Here is an 18,999-nt window from a genome sequence, read left to right as displayed (position 1 = left end):
TCAAATTTTAGTTCGTCACTATGACATCAAATTGCATAAATTTTTGATATCTTAAATTATTGCATAGAAATTACTGAATAGAAATGCTAACCTACATTATATCTCTGTAACCTATCTGTAATTGTATTCATATAAAAATGTTATTTGTTATTACAGATGTATAATAAACTGATATATCATAAACAACGAAACATGACACATAAAATAAATTTTTTGACGTCTCCGTTATGCCAATATTTTCGTATAAAATCAAAAGAACGTGAAAATTATGTCACGATGACATAATTTTAACGTCAAAAAGGTATCAAAAATTTATGCAATTTGATGTCACAGTGACGAACTAAAATTTGATCATATTTTGACGTCATTTTAATACCTTTTTGCCTTTTCTGTTCTCCTTGGGATAATGTACAATATAATATCTCATATTATTTCTCTACTTTCACTTTTTTGCCTTGTTATGTCTAATTACTAAAAAGTAGTTATGTGTAACGTTATATTGAACGTATAACGTATATCCTATCATTAGCATAACTACTTCTAAGCGATTAACATTCTAAAGCGAATAGGTCCTACGAAACTCACCTGTTACCAGTAAACTCTATCACGCTCTTGTCGTTTACGCGAAATCCGGAATCTTTGTAGCCCCAACCGTTCCACTTCAACAACTGCTGCCTTAAACATAAACAGCGACGTAAGTGTTTCGAAAGAGACCGCCCGTACAACGCAGAAAGATTGTAGCAACATTGCACACATAGAAGACCTAGTATACACCGAGCACTTGATACGCGTACTAACTAGTAATTTTCTATTAAATTATCTTAATTTCGGCAATAAATTTAAAAAATAGTATATTAAGTTGGTACAATATAAATCGAGATAATTAAATATACGTATCATGTATACACGCATTGTCGAAAATAAGATAAATTAATAGAAAGTTACGAGTTAGTACGTGTATCAAGTGCTCGGTGTATACTATGTAGCCATAGGCTACGTTCCATTTCACGCATAATGCGCATGGCGCATTATTTTATCCTTGTAATTCCCCAAATATTAAACAAGGACAAAACGATACATCATGCGCATCATGCGTGAAACGGAACGTAGGCATATTTTATTGCAAGATTGCAACATTGAAAAAAAGTTGCGAAATATGGTTGCTTTATAAATTATCACAATATTATAGCAACGATACAAAATGTCCGCCTTTAGAAATATTGCAAACACAATATATTAGAGCAATGTAATATTTTTTTAATGTTTCTGATGATATTTCAATTGCAATTTAGTTCATTATATTAACTGAACTAACATTTGGACACGTATAATTTCTAAGAATATCGTATATTCCTGAATAATTAATTTTTATGCTTAAGAATCAAAAGAATCAATTTGTTTTACTGTCAAAATACTTTCAAATTTACTTTCATTTTTAAACTCAATTATAAAAACTTGTTCCTTCAAAGAATTACTTCATTAAAATATGGATGGAAAACGTTACGCTCTTTTCATTCTATTTTGTGTGGAAACGTACAATATTGCGTCACGTCCATCTGATGATGGTAGCGCGTAATATTCGCGAGTGAAGCATAGAATATTATGCAGAATTTTATATAGAAATCTTTATACTGCAAGTAGCAATACGCAGCATGTAGCAATATTACTGCAGAAATTTTCTGTACTGAAAAATAAACATCAAAGCGCAAGTCGAATGAATCGAATATGTCAGGAAGAAAAGACGTGTGAATTTTTTAGCGAGTGAAAATTCAAACAATGAAGTGTAAAAGAGAAGAAAACGCTTCTGTCACCTTTCCCTAACATTCGACTTGTGTTCCGATTTTTATTTCCACCCGAGATATTGATCTAATTTACACCGGTCATTTGACACGCGTTACCAAGTACAACATTCGTAATAAATTAACTTAGTTCGATAATATAAACGATGAGATAATATAAACGTATTAGTCTGATACGATACGTATCAAAATAGTAGATACGCATCTTCAGCGAAAGCTATAAACATTTGCTTAGTACGCGTATCAAAGTGCTCGATGTAAACTAAGCAATAATTATATACCGCGGGGTGCACGAATCTCGAAATATTTCAAATTGTAGTTTGCCCGCGCATATTTTTGTCACGTGATCGAATATTTGGCCGAGCGCCGCTTATAAACAAATTGAAAGACGATTTTTCGAAATGTTGAGCACATCGATTTTCTCCGCTTCGCGTTATTCCGCTAGATTTTATATAGTAATAAATAACAAAAGAATGACGGAGCAGTAAAAAAGAAAAAAGAAGAAGAAAAGAACTTGTTAATAAGACAAGAGCGCAGGAAAAAATTATAGCGTTGAAAAGAGGGTAGAGGTAGTCTTTTATCGATCGACGTTATAATTACACAGTGTGTTCGCGTTTACAAAGATGTCATTCGAGTCATCTTCAGGGCGGGGGAGTATATACTAGTCGTAACGTCGACAATGAGTCACGAATTTTTGCACACGTAAAGTGTACATAGCTGCAAGAGGTGTGGCCGGTTGCAGTCACGATTAAATGCACGCGCGTGTAGCCGGCGTGACACCGCGACACCGCGACACCGCTTCGAGACCGCGGCGGCGGTGGGCAACGTAGGCGCGTGCAAAGCGTGCAATCCGACTCCCGTATACGTATATAGTGTGTATGCACGCGCATGTACAGGGCGCATCTGTTCCGTCTGTCGTGTCGCGGAGTCCACGTCCCGTCCCGTTCCGAGGGGCGAGTACCGCCCGAACGTGAAACTGACCTGATTCTCGGCACGGCGCTCTCAAACTTGATCGGCTCACTCGCGCTCGTCGTTTCCGCGATCGTCTCGCGCTTCCTTTGCTCCGACATATCCACCGCGTATAGAGTTTCAACTCAGAATACCGCCAAGAAATAAACACAAAATGCGATAACCCTAAAACGCGCGGCGACGGTTCTACGTCCACTATTGACACGCGCTCCGGCAAACCAAATTTAAATCGATAGAGCCTCCGCCCGACCACCCATCGCCGCGCGCCAATCACGCCTACGGCACGACGGGCCTATCGCGTCGATTCACCGAGCGAGGAACGACCAATCCGCGGCCAGCCTCGCGTATCCTACATCTTACTGCGCGACGAGTCTGTTCGTATTTGCGCCTTCTTAGTTCTCATCTTTCAAATAACGTACCTCTCACTTTTTTTAATTAGATATAGGGTGCTTTCCAGCTACGACACAAGTCGACACTGTGTAACACAGTGTCCATTAGTGTGAGTGAAACAACTAAAATTTTCTCTCTTACACTAATGGACACTGTGTTACACAGTGTCGATTTGTGTCGTAGCTGGAAAGCACCCATAGAATATATTGAGACGCTCACTAAAAATGCGAGTCAAAAGATACGGTTGCAAAATAATAGACTTTCTCTTAGAACTGGTTTCATTATCTCCGCGATTAGTTTGATCGTTCGAATAAAGTTACAAAATTCACTATACCTTATGAGTGCTAAAACAGAGAGAAACCTGAGAGAGGCCATGCCGTCGATTTTCGTGTGACGCTTTCTCTAGGTCGTACAGTGGCGCCAATGGATCCACATTTTCAGTCGGCGGAACTATATGGCTGGGGGTGTATTCCGAAAGTTCTATTGAAAACAGTCTTTTCAATCATAAAGTTGGTAGCACTGTAACTAACTACGCTGTGTTCCGTAATGTAAGTTAAATTTGTGATTATTGTTGGCTTGCAAAAATTAACAAAGAAGTTAGTTTAATTTCTTGTATTTTAATTATTTATAAAATAATTGTTATCATGTATTATTGATTAAAATATTATTTACTGACAATAATTTTGATTTAAAAATAAGAATTGAAAAGCACAAGAACTTCCAAAGACTGAAAATTAACTGCAAAGTTTGTAGGATAAATTTTTTTATATTGCCAATATTAATATTATTTTTTTATAATCTTACAGTTATTTAATTTTGTATGAAATAAGTATGAAATTATATTATGATAATATTTAATAAAAGTCTAACATTTATAAGCATGCTAGCTATAAAGCTAGTGTAGGTTCTCCAACTATTTAAACAGAATAAATTTTATCATACACTATTAGTGCACACAAACGGATATAATCTAATTTACTTACAATTAATAATTTTAAATTAATCAAAATTTGCAATTTTTAGCTTCACGGAATTTTTGGAAATCCATCTTCTGCTTAATTCCTATTTTGAAATAAAAATAATTGTTAGTAATTATTATTTTAATAATACATGATTAGAATTATTTTAATAAATAAAAAGTCATTAAAATTATTTTATAAATAATTAAATTACAAGAAATTAAACTAACTTCTCCGATAGTCTCTGCAAGCAACAAAATCACAAACTCAATTTATTACGGAACACAGCGTAGTTAGTTACAGCGTTACCAACTTTATTATTAAAAGGGATATTTTTGATAGAACTTTCGGAATACACCCTGGATCCACCTTTTTTCCCGCTCGATTGGTGTTTGTCCGTAGCAGCTACGGGAAAAAAGGTATACGACCTAGAGAAAGCGTCACACGAAAATCGACGGCATGGCCTCTCTCAGGTTTCTCTCTGGTACCGGCGAGCATAACGTTATGTGACGTTTAAAATGGCATACAAATTTAGAAGCCAAAATCATGTAACGCTCCGTAGTCCGCATGAAACACTATCGCTTTTTATAAGACTTTTACTCTTCGTAACGTGGGCTTTAACGCGCCGCTCGGGAGGAACCGGTTTTATGAATGGTCCCGTTTTGCATAATTAGTAATTAGTATTTGCATCTTTTTCCGCGTAATTGCATCGTTGACGGCAAAATATTTAGTATTTTTAATATTCGCGAAAAAAAAGATTCTATTGTTACACGAAATCATACAAAAATGAAACAAATTGTGTTACTGCACGAAACGCTGATGTTTATCTTACTTATGTGCTTGTATAATAAATCAGTTGTTTTAATCCACCAATTAATCATCGTGCGCAAAACAATTTTTTATAGTTGCTCAAATATGTGTAAATCATAATTTTTTGCATCAAAACTTGGATACTATAAAATCATTAAAATGGATAGTAAAATCACTATGGAAAGCAACACAGTTCAGCGTAGCTGTCAAATAAATCATCTAAAACACGGCTTATCATTTTTATATGCTATTTCAATATAATAAATTAATTTATAATAAATTATTTATGTAGCAGTATATGCATGGTTGAGTAGTAACTAGTCAAAAAGTTAAACGTTGTGCAGTTAGAAAGATAAATGTTTTACTTTTTAACTTAATTAATTTTGAATAAACAAATTTTTAACTTCAAATAGTTATTTTTAAAATACATATGAATCTTAAATCATAAACATCATTTTCCACGTTAAAAGTATTTACGTAAAAAGATTATGTAAGAAAAAGAAATTGTGAAAGGAAAAAGTAATCTTATTTAAATAATAATATTTCTTTGTTATTTCATATAAAAATGCCATTAAACTCAATTTAAAAACAAAATGTTTAATTTATTTTGGATGATTGCAATTGTTTTACTATTATAAAATAGAGTAATCTAATTTAATGTAATAATATTATTTAAAATTAACTTTTAAATTTAACTTAAGTTAATGTAATCTTAATTTAACTCTTAAACACGTAAGTGGATCTGACCCCACATGAAGCTTTGAACGCTTGCTATTTGAAGACGGAATGAGATAGGAGGTTCGGAGCAAGACTTAAAAAAAGTTTGAAATCTCCTCTTTCGATTGATATGTTTGACCAACTTTTTTGATCAACTAGAATTCGAACGTCACGGCAGCAAAGTTTTGTTAGGGCAAATGCGATCCATATAGTATGTAAGTGGAAATTTTTGTGACTATTTTACATAAAAAAACTGGACAAAATGCGTTCGAACAGGTCGGTTTGCGGATGTTACTCGCATATACTCTGTCTAAAGTTGGAATACTATAAAATGCTGTTTTACGAGAAAAGGGAGTTTTTCCTAAATACATAATACATATAATAACATTTTTGATAATAAAAGACTGCACCGAGCAAGCTCCATAAGTTAAATTCAGGCCATAAGGTATCAGTAAAGTAGAGGCAAGCATTGGAAAGCTAAAAAAAAATTAATAAAATTATTAAAATTAGTAAAATTTAAATGCAGATCTGTTTTGATAAGTTATGAGAAGAAATATATATTTAAGTCACAAGAATAAAGTACGTTCTCTTACCTGCCACATTAAAAAGTCGCTAAGTCGATATTCTCCAGACGTACGTATCAATAACTCTGGATTTGAGGATTGGTAAGTGTACAAATAGTCAGATATTAACTCTTCGGTAATATCTTCTGGTAAGATTTCATTATGTTTTACAGCCGTTGCAATATCTGTAATTGCATGAGTAAGTTCATCCCTTGCTGCAAACATAAAAAAATATAAAAATATATATTTCTAAATTACGTATTTACGTAACATTGGAAAAAAATGTAAATTTTTATTTGCATTTAGTACAAAATATAAAAGTGAGTGCATATATAAATATGATTTACGATGATCATATACTTACACGTATAAGCGACAGCAAAATTTAAAAATGCTTTATTATTATCCTTAGTGGCAATTACAGTTTGAGCGATTAATTGGTTTATATCTTCTGGGATCAAGGACAAATTTCCAAACGCACGAAAGCACACTCCAGCATCCATCAATATGTCTCTAAAAATCAGGGTTAGGCACGTTATTTTATAAAAATAACGCGTTACATTTTGTAAAAAGTAACTAGTTAACGTTATTCGTCAGTGATTTTATAAAAGTAACTCGTTACCGTTACCGTTACTTTGAAAATAACGATTTGTTATTTTTTTGTCATTTTTTTCTAATGCTAAAGTATCAAGTTATTAGATTTTAAAATTACTTTATTTAATAATTAATATTGCATGTAGTAGTAAATGTTAAAACTTTAAATTCTCTAAACTTATATACAATTGTATAGAACATAGTTTTTTTTATATTTATTTAACTTGTCTAATAATTTTTCAAATTCCTTATATTAATATCTTATTTACTTTTTACTATTTTTATACTGCACAATTTTTATAGACATTTAGATTAAACATTGTTTTTAGATTTAAACTTCGTCACATTTTACATCTCAGAAATAAATCAAAATTTTTTCAACAATATATGTGTGTGTGTGTGTGTGTGTGTGTGTGGGTATTCATAACGAAAGAAATTTTAAGTTTTTATACCATAGTAAATACAAAATTTGGAAAAAATTCCATACAATTTATGTAAAAAAAAAATATTATCAATTAATTGAATTTTCGTCAGAAAACTGTAAAATATTAAAAATAAAAAATTTAACCAATGTTTTTTTCTTACTCAAATCGTATGGAGTCTTTTAATGTAGAACAATGACAAAAAACCTATTTATTGTGATAAAAAGACATTCTATGTACACTCAAAAACTGATTCTTTCACTAAAATTTATTACAATTACGATTCATAATCATCACATTTGAATGATTATGATTGATTATGAATGATGATTAATCAAACATTATTGATCAATATAAAAAAATTGATCAATACAAATCAATTTTAAACTAATTTAATGAGTAAGTGAATATTTAAAACCATTTTCTAATTGTATGTACATTGCGCATTATTATGATTTTGAAAATTTATTCTTCCATTTGATTTGGATAAAAATATTTGTATCCAATCAATACTCTAATGCGCGATCAGCGCGCGATCTATTGAATAAATAATAAGGAACTAAGTAATGAAAAAGTAACGGATGAATTCCGTTACTGTAAAAATGTAACGACGTTACCGTTACCGTTACAGACATAAAAAGATGACGCTCGTTACCGTAAAAAAATAACGAAAACGATAACGACGTTAAGTCTTGTGTACACCCAAGGACTTTGATTCTGTCCATGTGGAAAATTTCCAAACAGAGAAGTCGCTATCTTTCTACATACTTACATTTCATGATTAACGTAACGATCAATAAGTTCTAGTCGTTATATTAATCATGAACTGCGAGTATGTAGAAAAATGGTGACTTCTCAGTTTAAAAAATATTCTGAAGGACAGAATCAATTACCGTGGGTGTACTTCATAAAAAATAAACATTAAAAAAGTATTAAAGAAATATTGAGTACATGTTATATGAATATTTACTGAAATCATTTTCTCAAGTGAATAATTAAAAGCAAATTTATATAATGTTAAATAAACATTAAAAAATGTTAAATAAAATTATTTTTTGAAATGAATAATTCATAAAAAATAAAAACTTGAAAAATATTTCTCCTATCTTTCTCTATCTGAAAAAGTGCATGTTATTCGATATTATAAATCGATAATTGTATCTTTCTCAAAGTTTATTGTTAACGCTTTTTCGTAATGCTGATTTTGGTTCTCCCGCGCTACACACTGATCGTGAGCTACTGTTATCGCAGAGATCGCATTTTCACGTTATGTATATCCAGGGTTAATAGTAAATTTATAATTTGAAGCTTATATATAATATCGAAAGTTGTGTAACGCGCGCTTGTTTTGCTAGTACATATAAAAAAACAAAGTAAATTGAAAAAATATTAAATAAACGTTACGCAAATGTTTACTGAAATTATTTTGTATAATGAAAAATTAATGAGGAATAAATGTTTGCATAATGTTAAATAAAGATTTAAAAAATGTTAACTGAAACTATTTCGTTAAACGAATAATTAATGAAAACTAAATATTAACCAAACGTTAAATAAACGTTTAAAAAATGTTAATTGAAATCATTTTCTGAAATAACTAATTCAAGAAAAATAAATGTTTACATGATATTAAATAAACGTTTTAAAAACGTATTTTTGAGATAACAATTTTTAAAATAATTCTTCAGTAAAAAAAAATGTTAAATAAATGTTAAATAAATATTTTTTTTTCCAAAATGAGTTGAGAAAAAGAATATAAAAAGAAAATAAACATTTAAAAAACATTTTTTAACTATTTCTTTCCTGCTTGGGAAGATTTAAAATTGTGCCGCATTGTAACGCTTGATTTAAAATACATACATATTTTTTAAGAGGTTGTTAAATTTCTCCCTACTGAGGTCCATGAGGCCATCAAGTTCCTCTTGGCTACGATTAAAGTTGCCTATGCTGAACGCATAAACTGTGATTTCTTTAATACCAAGGTCCATGCACCAATTCAACGTTTCAATCATTTTATCAAACCTGTCACAAATAAAATATGTAACACATATACAGATTAGCATTTGCAAACTCTTTTCTCAAAGATACATACCCCTTTGAGTGTCCCTCCTTTTTTGTCATGTTTCGTTTCGTCGCGTAGCGACATCTGTTACCATCCATGATGAACGCTACGTGCCTGGGAACCTTTCCGGTCTTTATGATGTTCAAAACCAAGTAGGAGAGGCCGAGGTAAGATGTTCCTGGGGTACAATGTTACGGTGATTATAATTTCAACATAAAAAAAATAGCGATATGTTCTAAGTACGTCACGAAACAACGACCGATCACGCAAGTGCGGCAACTATCTTAATATTGCAAGTAGCGTTTAACTTAATTTACGCCGCGGTCTGTGCAAAGACATGCTCGTAAATCAAGTAAGTAAATATTTGTCCATCGTAATTTTTTGGTCTATTTTGCTTATTTAAGGTAGTTCACACAATAGTATTATTTATTGTGTTTATGTAGATGGATAGACATTCAGAAATATGATACACTAGTGTTTATTCGTCTATTTTAATATGTAGGCAAAAAATTGTATCAAGATGTTACATGTGTCGAATGGGGCTAGTTGTTACCGTAATTTGGGGTACGCTGTTACCTTGGAAAAATTTGCCCTGTCGCATATGTGCAGTTGTCTATATCGATTCTCATTTTGTTATAGGATGCGGACATATAACAAAAGACAGAAAAAGTTTTAATGGAATATACAACATTTAGTGTCAAAGAATTAAAGTGGAAGCAGAAATGAGAAAATTTTATTAAAATAAAAAATTTTTAAACTACAAAACTTGACGCTCTTAGATATTTAAATATCTATCTAATAATCAAATGTTGTAAAGTATAATAGTAACTTAGAAAATTATAATAACTTACAATGTTACTTAAATGTTAAAGAAACTTAATCTGTAACTTACTTCTAATTGTTTTTAAAACGCATATTTTACAAGTGTTACATTTATTGCATTCGTTCTGCCAATTCTTTTCCTTGCTTTTCTTATCCAGTAGCGCCATATTTTCATAGGTAAAAAATTTTTTATTTTAATAAAATGTTCTTATTTCTGCTTTCTTTTTTAAGTTTTTAATATTTAACTTTTTATTGTTCTTCTAAAAGGTTGATTACATTTTTATTTTATCATTATTTAAATTAGGTACGTAAAAAGATTACAAAGATTATCTTAATATTGTTTTCCTAAAAAGCTGATCATTATTTTATTTTATTATTATTTAGATTAGATTTTTAAATTTATTATTTAGAAGGATCGTAAAGATCATTTCAAAGTACTGATCTCATAAATACAAATGTTTGTCACAAAAAAATGAGATAAAATATAGTTTTAAATGTGGTTTATAATTATTATAAACTCTATGATTATTAACATAATTATAATTAAATATAAATATCAGTTGTTTGGCTTTAATGTACCTGATTGTCTCGTTACCTCATTAAATATTAATTATAAATGTAATTCACGTGTTTTGATTTATTAAAAGATGTTTTCTTTTTTTCTTTAAATGACTTTATATCTTTTGGTAACAAATTACCCCAGTGCTTTTGGTAACAACTAACCCCATGAAGGGGTAAAACGTTCCTCTCTGACTCTGACACTTATAAATAACTTTGTACAAAAATCAATGATAATATACTACAATTAACCTTATAATCCTAAAATACAATAAATTTGATGATAAATCAGTCAATAGTCAAAGGAACAACAAATTATTTTACTAGTTATTTTTGATATTTTCTTAAAATCGGAACTTTTGTCCCCGGTCTCCCCTATTGCAGCCAGTTCATGATACACTTCGTTATCCATGAAGGTGCGTTCCGAATCTAGGGGCTCTAGTAGAGTATACAAAGTTGTTCCGAATTAGCTATTGCTAGAAACCCTCTAACTATTGCGCGCTTTGAAAGTGCTTCGAGAGTGCGTATAGATACATAAAAGCTACTGCGCTGCTCGATTGTCGGGCGGTCTTTTTATAGCGAAGTGATTACGCTAAGCCGCTGCTTGGCGCAATTACTTCCGCTTTGTTAGCGCGTACGCGCGTACACATTTTCGGTCGTTGCCCGATGGATTTATGGAAATGTTGATTTTGCCTCGTATTGCGAAGGTGCTTGCTAAATGGTTTTTACTTTCGGGTCATGGTAATTGATTCTTGTTGCCATGCACCGTGTTATGGCTAGGCTATAACACCTTATTTGTATCCAGGGATGGGCATTATTGAATAATTTTTTATTTAAATAATAAAAAAATCACGAATAAAAATTTATTCGTTATTCGGTTATTCTTGTAAATAATAAATAAAAATGTATTTGTTATTTGACCTCTTATAAATGATGAATAAAAATTTATTCGTTACTCAGCCTCTTGCAAATAACGAATAAAAATTTTTTCGTTATTCAACCCGTTGTAAATAATGAATCAAAATTTATTTATTATTCGGTCTCTTATAAATGACGAATAAAAATTTATTTGTTATTCAGCCACTTGTGAATTATAAATAAAATTTTATTCGTTATTCGGCCTCATATAAACGATGAATAAAAATTTATTCGTTATTCAGCCTCTCATAAATAATGAATAAAAATTTATTCGTTTTTCAGCCACTTGTGAATGATGAATAAAAATTTATTCGTTATTCGGCCTCTTGTAAATAATGGATAAAGTTTATTTGTTATTCAATATTGTCGGAAAATATAATTCGATATAATTTCTTTTTTATATTTTAGCGTTACAAGCGCCTTTGTATTTATATCTAAGCGGCTCATTTCGTTGGTGTCTCGAACCCAAATAACTCACTTTTGTTTACGAGGTGTGTTCAAAAAGTATCGCGAATTTTGTGTTTTTTCAAAAATTATTTATTTATTCATGAATATCTATTTTGTCCCCTTCAAAGTAATCCCCATGAGATATTATACACTTGTGCCAACGGTTTTTCCAATCTTCGAAGCACTTCAAAAAATCATTTTTTTTATCTTGTTCAGCTCCTCCTTCGATGCCGTCTTTATCTCGTCAAGCGTAGCGTAACGTCGTCCTTTCATGGGCCTCTTCAGTTTAGGGAACAAGAAAAAGTCACAGGGGGCCAGATCTGGGGAATACGGTGGCTGCGGCATCATTAGTGTGTTGTTTTTGGCCAAAAAATCGCGCACAAGCAACGATGTGTGAGCAGGGGCGTTTGGTACGAATTTCGCGGCGACCCGTCTCATGCCCAAATCATTGATAAAAATCGAATGGCACGAGCCAATCGATATGTTTAGGTCCTCAGCAACTTCTCTAACGGTGATTCGACGATTGGCCAATACCATTTTCTCCACTTCATTAATTTTTTCGTCTGTTGTTGAAGTGCTCGGGCGTCCGGCACGCTCTTCGTCGTTCACATCTTCTCGGCCTTCTGAGAACATTTTGTACCACCGATAAACGTTGCTTCGGTCCAAGGTAGTTTCTCCGTATGCCACAGTCAACATTCGGAATGCATCCGCGCACTTAATTTCGTTTTTCACACAAAATTTGATACAGGTTCTTTGATCCATTTTTTTGAATAGGTAAAAATCGAAGACGATCCAAAACACGTGCAAGCAAAGCAGCTGTCAACAATTAAGTGAACATTCAAAATGGCCGAGCTTGTCGGCATAAGTGAGAGACATGAGTACCAACATAACGCCACAAAAAGATCGAAATTCGAATATACGTAACCCGCGAAAATTCAAAATTCGCGATACTTTTTGAACACACCTCGTATTTCCCCGTGCGTATAGACCCCGCGATTTTCTTTTTTACACAACTGCTTATTTAAAATTTTGATTTCATTCGTTTAAAATATTAATTATTTCAATAATTATAATCGTGTCTTAAGTGTGTTTTCTTGAGCGAATACTATTCGCTAATATTCCGCTAATATAAACGCCTCTACAACAAATGTCTTATAAATAATGAATAAAAATTTATTCGTTATTTGTTCTTTTGTAAATAATGGATAAAAATTTATTTGTTATTCAGCATCTCACAAATAATAAGTAAAAATTTATTAGTTATTCAGCCACTTGTGAATGATGAATAAAAATTTCATCATTATTTAGCTGCTTGAAAATGACGAATAAAAATTTAAACGTTATTTAGTTATTCTTAAATAATGAATATAATCACTTATTCAATACAACCTTTATTCAATACATCTTGAATAAGAAACAAAAATTTATTTTTTTATTCAATTCTCTTTGAATAACAAAATAAACAACTGAAATTATTATTATTTTTATTCTATAAATTCTGAATAACAAATAAAAGTTAATTTTTAATTTTGTTCATAACAAATAACTACCTTAGCATTAACTGAACATATATATTTTAATAATTTAAAATGATTTTGTACTAATAATTAAAAAATGTAAAGGAGCATTTGAAAAAAACGTTATTGGTTAACATAATTTCATCAATAACATCAGTTATTATATTAAATTAATCAATTTAATATAAATAGTGATATTACTAATTCTTATTCGACATGCTGTGTTACGACCGAAAATTAATTTGGCGCACATTCTGCTTGAATTCGAAGAAGTATATAAAATTACACAAATAAATATAAGCACTAAGATCTAGCTGCGACCGAAGTAAGTCTTCTTACTAACAAAATCTTAAACGTTATTTAGTCATTCTTGACTAAATTATTCTTTATTCAATACTTATTCCTTATTCAATACATTTTGAATAAGGAACAAAACTTTATTCTTTTATTCAATTTTCTTTGAATAACAAAATAGACAACTAAAATTATTATTATTTTTATTCTATAAATTCTGAATACCAAATAAAGATTAATTTATAATTTTGTTCGTAATAAATAAGTACCTCAGCATTAACTGATCATATATGTTTTAATAATTTAAAATTATTTTACTGATAATTAAAGAATGTAAAGGAGCATTTGAAAAAAAAATGTTATCGGTTAACATAGTTTTTAAAATTTTTAATATAATATATTTATTACATTTATTATGGAATTTATAGAATAAAAATAATAATAATTTCAGTCGTTTATTTCGTTATTCAAAGAGAATTGAATAGGAAAATAAATTTTTGTTCCTTATTCAAGATGTATTAAATAAAGATAAGTGCTTATTCATTATTCAAGAGTGACTAAATAAACGTTTAAATGTTTATTCATCATTTACAAAAGGCTAAATAACAAATAAATTTTTATTCATCGATCGTTAATCATTAAAAGTCAATCATGCCCATCCCTGGTATAGATAATTTCTTAGATTTTAGTCTTTGTATCTATGTACGATGAAACGGAAGTAACTGTTCATTTTTCAATATTTTGTAAACTGTTATTAACATCTAATTGCTTATCACAAATGTAAATTTATTGTCTTCAATCATTTCTAAAATTTTCTCTTTTGTTTCGATCATTCTTATCCGACGATCACCATCAGTTTCAACATAGTTTTATTAATTAGAAGAGAAGGAGGCTACTGCGGATATTACCGCTACTCCTGTTATTTTCATTATTAAGTGACGAATTCTAACAATTGCTTATAGACTTATTCGTTTGACAACTTTTTGTAGTTTTACCAGTACACTAATTTACCAGCACAACAGCTAACAATTAAGTTATAAGTCATTTTTATTCTTGAACACTTCTAAACTTTTGAAGAGTATATTTCAGCACTTAATTACATATAAAATAAACATGGGTGTTTCTTCTCCTCTACTATTCCGAGATCATCTAATGCTCAAAAGATTTTCGATCGGAATGCATGCAATTTGGATAATGCTTCGCATTCAATCTTTCCGTACGCACGTTTATACAATTTGCTTCACAGTAAACTAAACATATCATTGTATTCGCGTTGTTATATCGGTACATTCTTTTTTCACAAAAAGTTACTTTTATGTGAAATACTTAGATGATGCGACCAGTAAAATATTCATAAAGTTTGTAATGTCTGGTGCCACCTCTGAGAAAGTTGAAATGTATCAAATACACAAATAAAAAAAAATAATGAAAAAAATTGCATCTATCATGATTTCCTTTTGCGACTAAGCATATTATTGTTTAAAATTATTGTTTATAAAAAGAAAATTATTGTTTATAAAAGAAGAATGCATCATTATAATAACAACAAATACGCCGATATGTATTTAATTTATGGTAAAGCACACTGTGTAAGTATACGTGCAGCAAGATTATATGCAGTACGTTATCCAAATCGTATGCATCCTGATTGCAAAACTTTTTAACCGACTGGACCGCAGAATTCTAAATAGTAATTGTTTGATGTCGGCATCAAAAGTTGACGTAGGTCGTAATCGTCGAATAAGAACGATCGGAATGAAAAAAAGAATTGTAGAAATAATTGCTCAAGATTCTATTACTAGTATGTACACGTGTAATAAGTCACGAATCAGCTACAAAATCTTAGAAACGACCTTGATAACGACTCTCTTTTCGAGGATTTGAATTTGATTATAAAAAAGATGAAAAGATTTTACTGGCTCTTTATATAAAGAGAAGAAGGAAACTATTTATTAGATTACTTATTATTTCAAAATTATTTTTTAAAATAATTTAGGACAACTTAATGATGTCGGTGCCTTCAAATATAGTTTTCGTCTTTTGGGTGGTCTTGCAGGTTTAATTATACGTGTTGGTTCTTTGACATAAACAAGGACGTGAGACGTACTAAATCGAGAATCGGGACATAACTTTGATGTGAAATATCTATGTGTGAAGAAAATACAGATTGTCGTGATTCATTTGTTCGCGAGTGAACGGAATGTAACACTATTGTATTTCTTTATCTTTCGCCGATTAATTATTACTATATTAATGTAAGGTCATCAGCAGGTGACAGAGTTCCGAGTTGGTATCCAACGCGGTATCGCTATAAATTAAATTGTCAGTGTGTACCAGCGAGCATAACATTATGTAACGTTAAAAATGGCATACAAATTTAGAAACTGAAATATGAGATTTTTACTCTTCGCTATCGTAACGTGAGCTTTAACGCGCCGCTCGGGAAGAACCGGTTTTATGAATGGTCCAGTTTTGCATAATTAGTAGGCATCTCTTTCCGCGTAATTGCATCGTTGGCGTACCGGCCAAAACATTTAGTATTTTTAATATTCGCGAAAAAAAAGATTCTATTGTCACACGAAATCATACAAAAATGAAACAAATTGTGTTATTGCGCGAAATGCTGATGTTTATCTTACTTATGTGCTCGTAAAATAGATCAGTTGTTTTAATCCAGCAATTAATCATTGTGCGCAAAAAAATTTTTTATAGTTACTCAAATATGTGTGAATAATAGTTTTTTGCATCAAAACTTGGGTATTATTAAATCATTAAAATGGATAGTAAAGTAACACAGTTCAGCGTAGCTGTCAAATAAATCATTCAAAACACGGCCTGTTAAACGTAACTTTTAAAATAGCTTAATTTTATAAACTTTTAATTTAAGTAAGTTTTAAAGAAATATTAATTTAATTAATCCTGAGAATGTGCATAAACAGTAAAAATGATTCTATGTAGTTCTAATTAACTTACCTAAAATGTATTTAAATCCCATATTCTGCAAATTGCGAAACTGATGATAAATAAATGATATTATCATTGCCAAACAATGTATTATCGTTGTTGTTAGATCCGTCATTATGTTCTGTTAAAAATAAATATGCACACATCAGAAATTTTTTCTATTACAATACACGAAAAAATATAGATTAAAAAACAATAGCACATATGAAATTTTTTTGCAAATTACAAAACTGTATAAATAAATAACATCTGTAAGCAGTGTATTATCGTCATCACGATAATATCAGCTACTTTTTGATATTGTCGAATAATGTTCGCGTATATAATAGCAATTTTTTCTACTAATGTAAACGGAAAAGTAAAGATAAACAGATAACAGTGCATGTAAAAATTTTAAATGCAACAGTTATAAGTAAATATTTTTCAATAATTTGAGATATCTATTTAATATTATATTATAATATTGATGTAATATTTATATTATAACATTGTAAGAGCCACAACCTTAGAATAGAATGTCTCGATAGCTACTGTGATTGGAGACATTTTAGGCATGTTTATATACGAACAGCAAAAAGTATGGAGCGAAAAATGCGCAGATTTTCGGTGCATATATTCAACTCCGCCTATTCGTCGGAGTTGTTAGCGAAGGGGAATGGGGGTTATTGATGGGCGGCCGAATCCCAGGAAAGTATTGGGAGCACTTCGCGTAGGGCGTAGGCCAAGCCAGGTTTACTGCTTACGTAAAACATCGTCGTTGGGTTAGGGTAGGTTAGGCTTCGCGGTGCATGTTTAGTTCGATCTCGTGATCCGTCTCAAGACCAGACGCAAAGAAAAGTTGGGTTTTGCCGGTGAATATGCCGGTCACGTCTAGATCGGCGAGTCTCACACCTCACACTACCCCGCGTACCGAGCTGCCGATCGCGCCCCGAGCGCTGTGGCCTCAGGGGCGTTTCCATCTCAGAAGTATGTTGAATATATGCCCTTCTACTAAAGTACCTCAAGGGTAATGTGGAAAGCTATTGTCTAAATTCTAATTACCGTACATAGCTTTCCACATCACACATGAGGTACTATTATTGATGCGTTTTTTTTATGTGGTTTCCCAAGTAGGCCTAGTCCACTAAAAAATCAAAGAAAATAAAATATGTACTGCATAAGGGTGATGTAGAAAGCTATTGTCTAAATTCTAATTACCGTACATTATTGTTATTATAAAAATTAAGTTAAAAAAAAAATTTTTCTCGAAAGGTACGCTACTAGCGTATTTTTAACGGATGCTCCTGAGGCAGAGCGCCGCTCGCGTGATCGCGAGCTCGACCATCAGGCGGCGAGCGGAAGCGGGGGTAAAAGTGGACGTCGCTTAAGGAATCGGCCCAAAATGCGCAGATCGTTGCGAATTCTGAGTTAGAGAAGCAATAGGGCTACAATCGTCGGACATGGGGCGACCTTGGAACAACCGGACCCTAATTTCTCGGGGGCAAGCACGATAATCACTTCCATGAAATAGATCTTTTCGTGTCAGCAGGATTCCGGCAGAGCACGTTATCAATGGAAGTCTGCGTGTCCTTGGGTCCGTGTTATATAACAGGTTGACCGTGGTCAGTTGACTGATTAAAATTTACTTTTATTTTCATCCAAGGGCGCCGACTACATGAGTGCACATCTATTCGACGTCAATGCCGATGGTTGATATTAATAAGTATTTCAAATCCTTTTCAACCACTCGAAAATTTCGTTTCTATTAGATGTAGTTTTGCAAATATATAATTAACAAAAATAATTAACGTCACTATTGTCTTCTCTTATCCAGATAACATATAGTTGAAAATTGGATCATGTAGACGTTTTTTATTAAACAGATTTTCCGAAATTTTTTCATATTTAATTTAATTATTATATTATATTGACACAAAATTACTAGTTGCATTCTTATTTAAACGAATAACAGAAAAGCTATTCCAGATGCTATTCCGCATTTGTGAAAATAGTTAAAAAGAATATTACTGTCTCCCCTCAAGCCCCTCACACCGCTTGCAGGCCCCTTAAAACTGAGCTGCCCGCCTAATCTTCGAGCAGGTATCGATGTGCCGTAGGTATTCTTCTTGAAACAGTCCGATACGCTTAAGAAAGTGTGCGAATTTCAAAAAAGAAATTTTGTAACAGACGTAACACTTTTTTTAACTCATTCTAG

General features: G+C 31.5%; 2 protein-coding genes across 6 annotated transcripts in view; both read right to left on the bottom strand.

Annotated features, from left to right (window-relative positions):
- Positions 1–18,999, bottom strand: part of LOC105192912 (alkyldihydroxyacetonephosphate synthase) — an 86,245-nt gene that overhangs the window by 15,616 nt on the left and 51,630 nt on the right. The window contains exons 1-2 of one of the 5 annotated variants that reach the window (XM_039452865.1): positions 3,493–3,592; positions 586–675 (exon numbers count right to left, since the gene is read on the bottom strand). In XM_039452865.1, coding sequence (XP_039308799.1) covers positions 586–675; positions 3,493–3,533 — 131 coding nt within the window. In that variant the 5' untranslated portion in view covers positions 3,534–3,592. Of the gene's footprint in view, positions 1–585; positions 676–2,399; positions 2,741–2,780; positions 3,007–3,492; positions 3,593–18,999 lie in introns of those variants that run through there. The other 4 variants (XM_026134303.2, XM_039452867.1, XM_039452866.1 and 1 more) reach the window with 4 other exon arrangements.
- Positions 5,720–18,712, bottom strand: LOC105204342 (dehydrodolichyl diphosphate synthase complex subunit DHDDS). Its single transcript, XM_039452869.1, has 6 exons — positions 16,815–18,712; positions 9,316–9,463; positions 9,084–9,245; positions 6,572–6,720; positions 6,238–6,422; positions 5,720–6,121 (listed from the first exon to the last, which is right to left on the bottom strand). Exons 1-6 carry the CDS (start codon positions 16,918–16,920, stop codon positions 5,984–5,986), a joined length of 888 nt encoding a protein of 295 aa, XP_039308803.1. The 5' UTR covers positions 16,921–18,712; the 3' UTR covers positions 5,720–5,983.

The sequence above is a fragment of the Solenopsis invicta genome, chromosome 8 (assembly GCF_016802725.1).
Source record: "Solenopsis invicta isolate M01_SB chromosome 8, UNIL_Sinv_3.0, whole genome shotgun sequence".
In the NCBI taxonomy this organism is placed as follows: domain Eukaryota; kingdom Metazoa; phylum Arthropoda; class Insecta; order Hymenoptera; family Formicidae; genus Solenopsis; species Solenopsis invicta.
Note: the sequence above shows the minus strand (reverse complement) of the source record. Positions and strands in the feature narration are given on the sequence as shown.

Bases quoted from the DNA above. Each gene is read 5' to 3' on its own strand.
- LOC105204342 (XM_039452869.1), bottom strand. From the start codon at position 16,920: ATGACGGATCTAACAACAACGATAATACATTGTTTGGCAATGATAATA. The intron at 6,721-9,083 runs GTATGTATTTTA...CCTGATTTTTAG, and splicing joins AACAACCTCTTAAAAAATAT to AGACATATTGATGGATGCTG. The intron at 6,122-6,237 runs GTAAGAGAACGT...ATTTTTTTTTAG, and splicing joins GCGACTTTTTAATGTGGCAG to CTTTCCAATGCTTGCCTCTA.